This window comes from Solanum lycopersicum, chromosome 5, assembly GCF_036512215.1.
Source record: "Solanum lycopersicum chromosome 5, SLM_r2.1".
Lineage (NCBI taxonomy): Eukaryota > Viridiplantae > Streptophyta > Magnoliopsida > Solanales > Solanaceae > Solanum > Solanum lycopersicum.
In genome coordinates, this window is record NC_090804.1 from 1,863,296 (window position 1) to 1,876,271 (window position 12,976).

General features: G+C 32.3%; 2 protein-coding genes and 1 non-coding gene across 3 annotated transcripts; 2 read left to right on the forward strand and 1 right to left on the reverse strand.

Annotated features, from left to right (window-relative positions):
- The first annotated feature begins 1,906 nt into the window (after positions 1-1,906).
- Positions 1,907-7,816, forward strand: LOC101256483 (protein NRT1/ PTR FAMILY 4.6-like). Its single transcript, XM_004238718.5, has 5 exons — positions 1,907-2,032; positions 2,120-2,222; positions 2,593-2,810; positions 6,157-6,588; positions 6,676-7,816. The coding sequence occupies exons 1-5, from the start codon at positions 2,030-2,032 to the stop codon at positions 7,624-7,626; spliced, it is 1,707 nt and encodes a 568-aa protein (XP_004238766.1). The 5' UTR covers positions 1,907-2,029; the 3' UTR covers positions 7,627-7,816.
- A 747-nt stretch (positions 7,817-8,563) lies between these two features.
- On the forward strand, positions 8,564-8,636 carry TRNAA-AGC (transfer RNA alanine (anticodon AGC)). Its single transcript has one exon. It is a non-coding gene; the product is annotated as a tRNA-Ala (tRNA).
- A 1,992-nt stretch (positions 8,637-10,628) lies between these two features.
- Positions 10,629-12,976, reverse strand: LOC101257077 (aldehyde oxidase GLOX-like). The gene is made up of 2 exons (XM_004239329.5): positions 12,561-12,976; positions 10,629-12,443 (listed from the first exon to the last, which is right to left on the reverse strand). The coding sequence occupies exons 1-2, from the start codon at positions 12,845-12,847 to the stop codon at positions 11,027-11,029; spliced, it is 1,704 nt and encodes a 567-aa protein (XP_004239377.1). The 5' UTR covers positions 12,848-12,976; the 3' UTR covers positions 10,629-11,026.

The window sequence follows — 12,976 nt, forward strand, 5'->3', positions numbered from 1 at the left end:
TAAAGGAATGTACTTTAAATTATGTGTTTAGGTAAATATTAGTAATATTTGAAGGGTGGAGAAGGGCTTTCATTTCCACTAACTAAGTTGGTAGGTATAGACTAATTTCATAATAGAATTAAAAATCAATAAAAGAAAATCATAAATAGTTATTCATTTTAGCTGTGTAATTAAAAATAATAGAGCAATTGTTATTAAATTTCATATTAAAACTCCAATATTTAATTTAAAAGTGATTATTGATGTTATTTTTATTTAGGTGACCAATCTTCTTATAGCCAGATTTAGAAACTCATCACTATAATACTTTAAGTTGAAAAAAACTAAATTTACCCAAAAAAGTAAGCAAACCAAACTAAATAAATTTTCCAATTTGAGATTATTCTTTTTTTTGTGTTATATTTTTCATTAAAAAAACCAAATGATTCTTTCAACAAATCAATTTCTTTTCTCTTCTAGGGAAACAAATCTTTTAGTGGCAACTTTTAAATTGACAAGATTTGCATCTAATAACTTCACCAAACTTAGTGTTTCAATCATAAATTCTTAAATAATTTTTTATTTGGTCATAATTTTTCAAAATATATTGCACTTTTTTTTTCTTTTAAAAAATGAAAAAAATTAAGCAAAATAAATAATCTGATGTAAATTTATACGAATCAATCAATAAGTCGATTTTTTTAAAAAAAAATCCTTCTTACTTAACAAACAATAAATAAAGGTCCACTTAAAATACTATGCATGTCAATACTCAATATTGATGTAATTTCTTGATGGGCCACAATCGAGGTATAGCATTACATGGTTAATTTAAACTTAAAAAAAGATCGATACGTTTTTTTACTTCAGGAATGTTCAAACTCATTATGTCGCGGTCTATTCTAATCTTCCTATTCTATTAATAAAAGTTATGATTGTAGAAAAATATTATACCAAACATGCTAGGAAACTAAACTTTTAATGAGGGTTGGCACCATAAGCTAAACCTATTATTCTTGTTAATTAAATGTGTTAATTGGGAGTGCAATTCTTTCACAACATAAAAAAATGAAATAATAATAATAATAATAATAATAATAATAATAAACAATTGTTCATTTTTAATATATCGAGATTGTAGGGGAAAAAAGAGTCAAGTTCTACTAGATTTAGAGAAAAAAAATTCTCATTTTAATATTTTTAATTTGTAAAAGTCAAAATTGTAGAAAGAAAGTCTATTAAAAACGGAAACAAAATTAACCTTTAGTGAGAATTGACGTATTAAATTAAACCTATTGATTATGTTTAGTTTAATAGTTGAAATTTGAAAATATTTTTAGATCAAATTTTGAAATAATAGTTGAAGAGTCTAAACTAAATTTTATGTTTGACAAGATGCTTATTTGGTCTAACAAACGCACAAAAATTAAAATCATGTAATTTCACCTAAACGTAAGTTTTCATTTATTATAAATATTTTTTACATTATAAATGATAGAACATTTAAAACATTTTTTGCTTTTCTATTTTATTTCTCCCTTCATTTACTTATATTATTTATTATTATTTTTCCTCTTTTAGAATTATATTATTTTATTTATATGCTCTTTTATCTTCCTCCTTTTATAGAAATAAAACTATTTAAAATCAACCAAATTCTAATAAATTTTGACTAATATTTTTAGATGAAATCTTTTAAGTACATTAACATAAAAATTATTATGATACTTTTCATATAATTTTTATATCTGAAATTTTATTTTAAAATATTAAATTAATATAATATAATTAACCTAGATAACATCATTATCCATCTTTTCTCCTTTTTCATTCCCCCTTACAAAGGGGACTCTAGTACCTAACTATGTCATAATAATTATATTACAAAAAATACAAAATGAAAATTTTTTTTATTTAAATTCTCTCTATTTTCTTTAATTTCAAAGTCTTATTTATATCTTCCTCTCTTCTCACTTTCTCTCAACTCTTTATAAAATCACTATTATTTCATCATCTTAGATCTCTACAACACTTTCTTTCAACTTAACTAATGGTGAGTTCCTCTTTTATTTTTTCTTCTCTTTTTTTTTTTTTTAATTAACAAATTCTAATTTTTTTTTTTGTTTTAAATTTGTTATAGGAAATAGATAATCAAAACAATTGGGATAGCTATGTTGATTGGAAAAATAGACCAGCCATTAACAATCGTCATGGTGGCTTGCTTGCTGCCTCCTTTGTGTTAGGTACATAAATAAATTACTAGCACCATTCTTGAAAAAACAAAAAAACACGATCGATCGATAAAATTATTGTCATGTGACCAGAATGTCACGAATTTTGAGATGTGCAAACAGTTTCTCGTAGAAATATAAGAAAAGACTGTTGTACAATAGATTCTACATAACAGGAGCTTAGTGCATTAGGCACAAGGTCACGAATTTCGAGTTGCATAAACAACCTCTCGCAGAAATGTGTTGTACGATAGATTCTTGTGGTCTGACATAATAGGAGCTTAGTGCACTAGATTGATCGTATCTTTGTCAAAGAATAATTTTTTCCAAATTTTTGAGTAATTTATTTTATTGATGATTTTTTTTTAAATTTTATGATTAGGTGTTGAGGTGTTGGAGAATTTGGCATTTTTGGCAAATGCAAGTAATTTGGTGTTGTATATGTCTGAGTACATGCATTTTTCACCAACAAAATCAGCAAATTCTGTGACTAATTTTATGGGCACAGCATTTTTATTGGCACTTCTTGGTGGATTCTTATCTGATGCCTTCTTCACAACTTATTACATTTATCTCATCAGTGCACTCTTTGAATTTCTGGTAAATCTCAATTTCGATTTCTTATAGACGAAGTCAGGATTTTAATTTTATCAGTTCTGAATCTTTCACATAGACTACTTTAAACGATCATAATAGGTTATAAATAAAACTATTACCACAAATATACTGTTTGAACAAAAATTTACTATAATTCAACCGACAAACACATGTAAGGTACTAGCTCCGTCAATAAAAACGTGAATGGAAGAAAGTCGTAAAATGTGAAAAAAGAGACCACTTGTTTTTTGTGAACTTTGTTTCGTGTCCAATGATTTTTGAACCCACTAAATAAAATTTGATATGATTCGATTTGGTGAAAAAAAAAAAAAAGTTGGCATCGTGGAAAACATTTTTGTAGGATGAAAAAAGCAATGGTTATAAATAGGTGGCCAATTATGTAAGTTAGGATCAGATTTTAGACACATTTTTAGTGGAAGGTTCACACCAATCAAACCTCAACCACATTATTGGTGCACCTAACTAGTTAGGGGTATTTTGGTCTTTAAATATTTCGTAGAAATTATAACACGGAGATTAAATAGTAAAAGAAGTTTTTAGTAAAAATATAATATAATTCAGTAGATTGATGTTTGTTTTGGATCAACAACAGACTAATCCATTAGTAATATAGTCTGTTTTGGTCTAGGTTTTGCATACCTTTAAAACGTATCACTTGAGCCTAGGGCTTCTTATGTACTTAGCTCTCCGTGTTTTATCAACGTGGGATTCACCTGGGGTGTTACATCACCCCCACCCCCACGAGGGATTGATTACGCTCGTGGAAGTTTGTAACATTATTGTGATATATGAGCTTAATTAGTCTGATAGTGATATTGTCGGTTTCGAATATAGATTCACACGATTTTACAACGTGTCGATAGAATCTAAGACTTGCTTTCTTATATACTCAGTGTCACTTTAGATAAATTTTACATATTCGAGCAACTCGAACTTCAGATTTAGGTTCAATCTTAATCAAGTATGTTAGATTCAATGAATTCAAATGTATGAGCTAAGACTAGGAAATCAATCTTAATCAAGATGAGGAGGTAATTAACAAGAAGTTTGACTCAAATTTCAACTACTTCATTTTATCTTCTTACGTCATGCACACATTTCATGGTCTATTTTTATTCGACTTTTTTATGTTTGATATCTTTACTGAAATACCGTTATTTCGACTTTATATCGTGGGGAAATACGTTCTCTATAAGGAATTTTTCTATTATATTTTAAGAAATGAATAGTCTTATCCACTACACCATATTCTTTGATGGTCCGCACCCAGCATCTAATTTTGTTAACGATGAACAAATTCTATGATTAAACAACAATTTAATTTTTTTTGCAAATTCTATTTAGTAGTGGATTAGCATAAAGTCATATTAGTTATAAGTAAATTAACGACTAAATTCATAGCTAAGTTCAAATTTTTTTTTTTTGTGGGTGTATATATAAGTGGATATCAAGATTTAGGATGTCAAATCTTTGACCTAGCAAATCATTCCAATGGATCATTTTTTGAGATCTTAAAATAATACTAAATTTACATAAAATAGTATTCCCTTTATATTATTTTACGTGACACATTTTTTAATTTATCTCAAAAAGATTGTCACTTTACTTTAATTAGAAATAATTTAACTTTAAAATTTTCTTTTACCCTTAATGAAATGAATCTCAATCATATAAAATATCCAAAAATCTTTTTTTTTTTAATATCATATCAAGTTAAAGAATATCACATAAAATAGAACGATGGAACAATATGTTGTACCAAAGAGCTAAAAGGTGTCACTGTTTCTACTTTTTATGTGTAACCCCAAGGGAATATTAACCAAGAATAGTGATTAAAAACTATATAATAAAATATTTTATCAGGACCATGACACAGGTGTGTGGAGTTGAGTATGTGGTGTTAGATCTATGGATTTCTTTAAATAGCCACATACTTTCCATTAAGAAGGAATGTATACACAAAACATTCCATTTTTGTATTTGTATTTTTAAAAAAAGGGCACATGTCACTAACATAGAATTAAGCACAATATATTATTATACACATATCAAAAGTAGAAAATGTGCACTAAAATAGTTTATATTTGTTTGTATATATCACAAGCTTACATGTTGGAAGTGCCATGAATAATGTCCACTATATATGGCCACTTATTCCCTATCTTGGATTTTTTCTTTTTCAAATCCTAGTTTTGTCTTTGTTGCATGTCATGTAAAAATATGTGGCTTCAATTTTTATTAAAATTTGATACAACATAATACTATATCTGTTCCAATTTATGTAATATTTTTAGTTTTTTTGATAGTTAAATAGTGGACTGGAATAACTCGAACTAAATCTAATCACGTAGATCCTTTTCCTCCATGTGCTTTAGTGTTTGATTGATCCACGTGGAAGAATGCCATTGGCTGAGGGCTCTGTTCCTCTATTGTCGCGCACTGACCACTGTAGTCGTGACAGTTATGGCAGCTTTACAGGTCCTCTATCAGATCTCATAGTTTGTTAAATCGTCAAAAGTTCATAATTTAACAAATTCCAAGAGATTATAGGTCTTTCTGCACAACTTCCTACCACGTGATTTTTAAGCTGTTTCTCGTCCCATTTTACCTCCGATTATCATGATTTCACACATGTATATCTGTGCATCTAGAAGTCGATAAATAATATGATCAAACCATCTCAAGTGATATTCAATCTCACCTTATTTTATCCTCGCTCTGAATGAATGTGATCAATTTTTATCTTAGTCGAATAATGTATGTCTTCATCGTGGATACATTGGACTGGAATGACTTGAACTAAATCTAATTACGTAGATCCTTTTCCTCCACGTGCTTTAGTGTTTGATTGATCCACATGGAACACCATTGGTTGAGGGCTCTGTTCCTCTATTGTCGCGCACCGACCACTGTAGTCGTGACAATGGTGGCAGCTTTACAGGTCCCCTATCAGATCTCATAGTTTGTTAAATCGTCAAAAGTTTATAATTTAACAAATTAGGTATTTCTGGACAACTTTTTATCCCATTTTACCTCGATTATCATGATTTCACACATGTATATCTGTGCATCTAAAAGTCGATAAATGATATGATCAAACCATCTCAAGTGATTGAACTCACCTTATTTTATTATGAATGTGATAATTTTTTTTATCTTATCGAATGATGTATGTCTACATCGCGGATATATTGGACTTTAGAGACACAACATTTGCTTCTTATAACATTATTTGTTCTATATAACATGCCCTTTAACTTTGGTTGAATATTTATGATGAATTCATATACTACAAAGTAGTTGATTCTGAAACTTTGAGTGATTACAGGGACTTGTAATACTCACCATACAAGCTCGTTCGAGTTCATTGAAGCCACCAAAATGTGATCTAAACAAGCCTTGTGAACAAGTTCATGGTGCACAAGCTGCAATGTTGTTCATAGGACTCTACCTAGTGGCGTTAGGCGTTGGAGGTATAAAGGGATCACTAGCACCCCACGGTGCTGAACAGTTCGATGAATCAACCCCTCGTGAAAGAAAGCATAGATCAACTTTCTTCAATTACTTTGTGTTCTGTCTCTCCTTTGGAGCTCTGATTGCAGTCACATTCGTTGTTTGGATGGAAGACAATAAGGGTTGGCAATGGGGATTCGGAATCTCAACTTCAGCTATATTTCTCTCAATCCCGATATTCCTTTCTGGTTCATCATTCTATCGGAACAAGATACCTCGTGGTAGCCCTCTTACAACGATCAGTAAGGTATATAATTTTCAAATAAATTTCTATATCAAGCACGCGTTGAGGTTTATAAAACTCAACAACTTAACCTCATGTTATAATGTGTAGGTTATAATTGCAGCTGTATTAAATTCTAGTTCAAATTCATCGAAAAACTCAAGCACAGTCATTGCAAGTATGACTTCAAGTCCTCCTCCTCCGGTTCCAACTAGCAAATCAATTGAGACAGCTCCATCGAGAAGCCTTAGCTTCCTTAATCGGGCTGTTTCAGACACACCAGCATGTGGCGCGTTGAAATGCACAGTGCAACAAGTGGAAGAAGTTAAGATTGTGATGAAACTGTTCCCGATTTTCGCCTGCACCATTATGCTCAACTGTTGTCTAGCTCAACTAAATACATTCTCAGTCCATCAAGCAGCCTCGATGAACACACAGGTCGGTTCTTTAAAAGTCCCACCGGCTTCCCTCCCTGTTTTCCCCGTAGTATTCATCATGATCTTAGCTCCAGTTTACGATCACTTCATCATCCCATTTGCTCGTAGAGTAACCAAAACAGAAATGGGAATCTCACACCTCCAACGTATTGGTATCGGGTTGTTCCTATCCATCGTGGCAATGGCAATCGCAGCCCTAGTTGAAATCAAACGTAAGAGAGTAGCTACTGACTCAGGACTCATCGACTCTGCTCAACCATTGCCTATAACATTCTTTTGGATCGCGTTTCAGTACTTATTTCTCGGGTCAGCTGATCTTTTCGTTCTAGCAGGACTACTAGAATTCTGTTTCTCAGAAGCACCAGTGAGTATGAGATCATTGGCAACATCTCTCTCGTGGGCTTCTTTAGCTATCGGATACTACCTCAGCTCGGTGATTGTGTCTATTGTCAACCATGTAACAGGCATTTCAACGAACAAGCCATGGCTCGCGGGTAGAAACTTGAATCACTACCATTTGGACAGGTTCTACTGGCTAATGTGCATACTCAGTGCATTAAACTTTATGCACTACTTATTCTGGGCTACAAAATACAAGTATACATCAGTCACATCTAGGCGTTGAGACGCGTAGATAAAACTTTCGTAGTTTTAATATATGGTTTCTTCTCTAGACTTCAATGTACAATGTGTCTGATGAATTGCTGGATTGAGACCAGCAAAGAGGTCAAAACAGAACTAGTTGTTGATCAATTGATTTTAATATCTTAAAGCTATTAAAATGCTCTTCTTTGTTTGATGATTTGTAATCACAAGTATTGTAATTACGGACTAAGTTGTTCTGACTCTTCAAAAATGTTGATCGTCACTACTTGTGGAGGATTCTACACTCGTGATTGACATTTTTGAAGAGTCTGAGCAACATAGATTACCGATATGACTGAACTTGGAAGAGAATGAAAAGTTTATGGGTTCATTTTTTGGACCTATTTACTCTAATGCATTCATCAAACTGATGATTTTTTTCTACAAACTCAGTAATGTGCTATTAAAATTATTAAAAACATGTGATTTTTCCTAGAATATAGGCAATCAATCAATGTTTTTCAATAATTAGTTAAACATATGTAATACTTCTCATTTTACAAAACCAACACATAAATAACGTTATTCTTCCTATTTTATCTTCGAGAGTTATTAGTATTGAAAATATGAATTTGACCGGTATAAGAAAACTAAATGATTAATGTATGTTCGTTTATGAAAACTTGACTTCAAAGAGAATATTAAATAAGGGTACAATGGTAAACTTACGTATTTTCTTAAGCGACGTAAAATCTGAATGACGACATATAAATAGGAACAGTGGGACAGTATCACTTTAAAGACTCAAGACAAAATAAATGTGTTTTTCTAACTATAGCCTTATACTCAATTTCTTGATACGGTTTGATTCGCGAGAGACATTTATTAATTCAAGATAGTTTATAGACCTTTTTTCGAATTTTCTTTTGATAAATATTTCGTAACATATAAATTATGCAGACTATTTAGGACATATAGGGGATGTAGCTCAGATGGTAGAGCGCTCGCTTAGCATGCGAGAGGTACGGGGATCGATACCCCGCATCTCCACTCTTTTTATTTTGCCATTGGTTGTCCGTATTTGTTTGGAGCTCGACTAATTTAGATTTGGTTGGAGCTCGACTAAGTCCGCTTGCTCCTTTTTATTTGTCGTTGGTTGTCCGTATTTTGTTTGGAGCTCGACTAATCTAGATTTACTTAGAGCTCGACTAAGTCCACTTGCTCCAATAATTTCAAAGCGAAGCATTAAAATTTAGTAAAAATATTTTCTTAGGTGGTTATGGGTATATGATTATATCATATTGTGACGATAATTTAATTTTTATGTCTATAAAAGAAAATTTCGTGAAGAATAAAAGACATGAGAGAAAAATCTAAAGAAGTTTTTCTTATAGAGGCCTTAAAAACTTTTCCCAATATTTACTTCTTACTCTATAAAATATTTTTTTTATTAAATCGTGATCTTTGACGTCTTAGTCAAAATAAAAACAAACCTAATCGAATTTAGTTTATTTCTTTTAATCTAGATAAATTCTCCTATAAACCTTACTCCACATTATAATTTTTTTTTTGTATGTCCAATCAAATAATGATCAATCATCCACCTAAATCAAAAGGGAGGGGGGTAATTTTGTTGATTTATTCTTTTACTACTTGTGGGGTGATGAGTAATGAGTGTAGACTTTTTTCTTTCTTAAGTTCATCACTTGTACCCACAACAATATCACAAAGGTTTACTTATAGAAAATCATTTTGGCCGGAAAATTTAGTTAGTATTTGAACGAAATAATATTCATCTTTGTTATTTTACTGTTAAAAATATTTTTACCTTTCTAAACTTAATATCTTTTAACTAAAAATGAAAAAATTACAATAAAAATGACCATTTACGATATTTAATCCTTAATTGCCGTTAAATATATATATATTTTTAGCGACAATTGTCACTCTTTGTATATGTCCCTAAAGCCTTTAACAAAATTGATTCTAATGATATTTAACTAATGCCGATAAATACTTTAGCATTTTTTATTAGTGTTAATATTTAATGCCGCTAAAAGTCATTTTTGTTATTATGAAAAAAAAGATCAATTTGATTTAAAATAAAAAAGTTTACGATTTTAAATTTCTTTCTAAATTTTCTGATCATTTAGTACTTTTTCGACTATTTAATGGTCCAATAGAGACACTTGCCCTCTGACAATTGTACTATCCAATACAAACAAAAATTAGGGGGCTCCCCTTTGTGTTTTAATCTTAGGGTCCCATCTCCACCTGCTTTACAACTTCCGTATTAATTTCACCAGTCTGTTAAAGTTTCATTACCAAATCAAAAAAACATGCATATAGCATTGAACAATGACTTGTCAAATGATGAAGGGTTATCAAGGGCGGCGAGGGGTTCACTCGAATCTCCTCGATAAAAAAAATATTTGATATATATATATATAGAGAAGCTATAATTGAGACAGACTGTACTATCTAATATATTGTTATTACTGATACTTTCAAAATATTATGTATCTTACTATTAACTAAGAGTTTTATACTATATATTAAGGAAGATACACTTAGATAATGTATTTTCTACCACAGACTAAAATAGGGAGGGGGAGAGCGAAATGGAAGGAATGCGAGTGAGATTTATTATGTATCTCAGATACATGTGAATCACACTAGATACATGTATGTGTATGTAGTTGGTGTGATTCGCATGTATCTAGTACCAGATACATTAGGAGAGTGGTGAGCGATATGAAACAGAAATGAGGAAGACGAACAAAATTTGTTATGTATCCTAGACACATGTGAATCTACTTAGGTACAATGTATCTATAACAAATAACCCCTAGATTAACCTTATTTATCCTGAGATATATGTAACTGGACACGCCAAAATCTGGTAAGATACATAATATTATAAAACTAGAGTGTACCTAAGTAATTAACTTTTAAACTAGAGGGATTTATGCAAATTTCCGTTTATTGAATGATTGCATGGACTATCTTTATCACAAGTAAATATATCAAAATTCATGCACATAACTAATCAAACCAATAATCATATATTAACAACTTTACATCTTGACAAAACATATAGTAATAATTGCTAGAAAGAAGGAATTTTTCCTTTTCATTGTTGGGTATTTAGGTCATCTACATGCCCTAACTTATTCTTAATTTGTATTCTTAAAACAATCACTCACCTAGGCCTTTATAGTGAAAGCTAGGCTACTATACCAACAAAAAAAACACAATAAAATAAAATAAAATACACCAATCTTTTGTTTTTCTTCTTTGGGAGAAAAATGGTGACCTTTAATCAAATGATACTTCAATTTCTATTCCAACTACCAATAGTGAAATAATAATGCACATATTAAATTCTAAACTACCAATTCCAACACCAAAAAAAAAAGAAAAAATGTACTAAAAAAAAATTACTCCATTTTTACCCAAATTGAGTGTCCAGGAACGCCCTGGTGAACCACAAACACCATATAATAACCAGGTGGTGCAATGTTACGCGATGGAGGGGCGTACACCGTGATCTTTTGATCAAACGACGATACTTGTTGAATTTTCACGATGTCCAAAATCAACAGTCGTTGGTTCATCGCGAACGAGTGCGTGGTAAATGAAGGTGCAACCATTGTTACCATGACCTCGTTTGTATCCTGAGAAACCCCGAGTGTGAATGTGATGGAGAATTCCTGACCGTACGATACGGGTCCTTCAACGGTCGTGTTTGATGGACGGAGATTAGAGTGGTGTGGGCTTAAGTAAGGTGGCAAAAATGCTTCTAAGCTTAACTCTGTGGGGTACTTTACGCCTGTGAAGTTGTACCTTATATGTGGATTACTCCCACCCACTAATATCCTGCCATCTGGCATCAACGTCGCTGATGAGTGGTACATTCTTGGTATACTAGTGGGGTCGAGTACACTAAATCTTTCATTCGGGTCGGGTTGACCCGGTTCGTATAAAAACGGGTTCAATACCGGGTCAATTGCGCTTTCCCACCCGGCCGTCCCTTTTGATGCTCCGTTCAATAAAATCACATCGCCCGTAGGCAATAATAACATATCCAGCATAACCCGACCAGAAGGCATATCCTCCATGACCCATTTAGGATCCGGATCGGTAATTTTAATCCGCCCACATGTCCTCGAAGCGGGCATAAACCCACCCACCGCCGCGTGTAGAAACGCGCCACCATTAGCACCACCACAAACCATCACCTCCACCGCCGGTGAAAAATCTCCGGCGACTAATTTCATCGGTAACATTACCGATGATCCAGTCGCCGGATAACTCCTTTTTTCACCGGGAATCACCGGAAACTCCCTAACGACTTTATTTTTCGCGTAATCTAACGAAATCGATCGTTGATTCGCGAAAATATACACATTTCCATCGGGTAAAAGATATAAAAACGGATATAAGTTGTTTTCTTCTTTAGGATCAGTCGTTTCCTTCAGAAACGGAAGGTGAAAAACGACGTCGGTTTCAGAACTCTGTGGAAAAAACTCGTAACTATAAGCGTTTCTTCCGCCAATGATCATAATACGTCCGTCGGGAAGTATATGATCAGTTGAATACCACCGTTTAACGGTGAGATTCTGTTGAAGTTCCGTCCAATCACAAGTTTCTTCATCAAAACACGGTGAAAATAACCGTATTTTACGTTCACCGGCGTGGTATCCGCCCGTTTGTATAAGGGTGCCGTTAGGGTTAACGGCACCCGAGGAACACCAAACGTCCGTTTGAACGGTGAGCGGACGGTACGTGTTGGTGGCTACATTGTAAAGGATAGAGTGAGCTGTGCAATCTACCTTGATTGCTTCGTCGTTATACCTGTTTGAAAATATAATTAAGTAAATAAATAATTATATTTAATTACAAATGATTTTTGTATGTGCAAAAAGTCATGTTGAGTTGTTGAGATGAGATGATCAGACAGTTCAGACGTACCTGCATTTGTCGTGAGGGAGGGAGAGGTTAGAAGAACCGAAATCAGTGCGATCGAAGATGACGACTTTATTATTATGGAGAAGTTGCATGTGCATGGCTGAGATACCAATGGATTTATGAAGAAGAATCCATTTACCATTTGTGTGATCTGAGTTTTTTTGATCAAATGATGATGAATTATGTTGTCGGTGGTAGTTTTTGTGATGTTTGTGTGATGAATTACATGAAAAAGGGAGTAGAAGGAAAAGAGCAAAAATGAAAGAAAAAGATATAATATTGAATGCCATAATAATAATAATAATAATAATAATAACAAGAGGAAGAGTGCTTGAAGTTCAAATTTATGTGTTTTCTTGAAAATAAATAAATTGGGAAGTTGATACAAGTAATACAAAAGAATAGGTTGATAGGTTCTT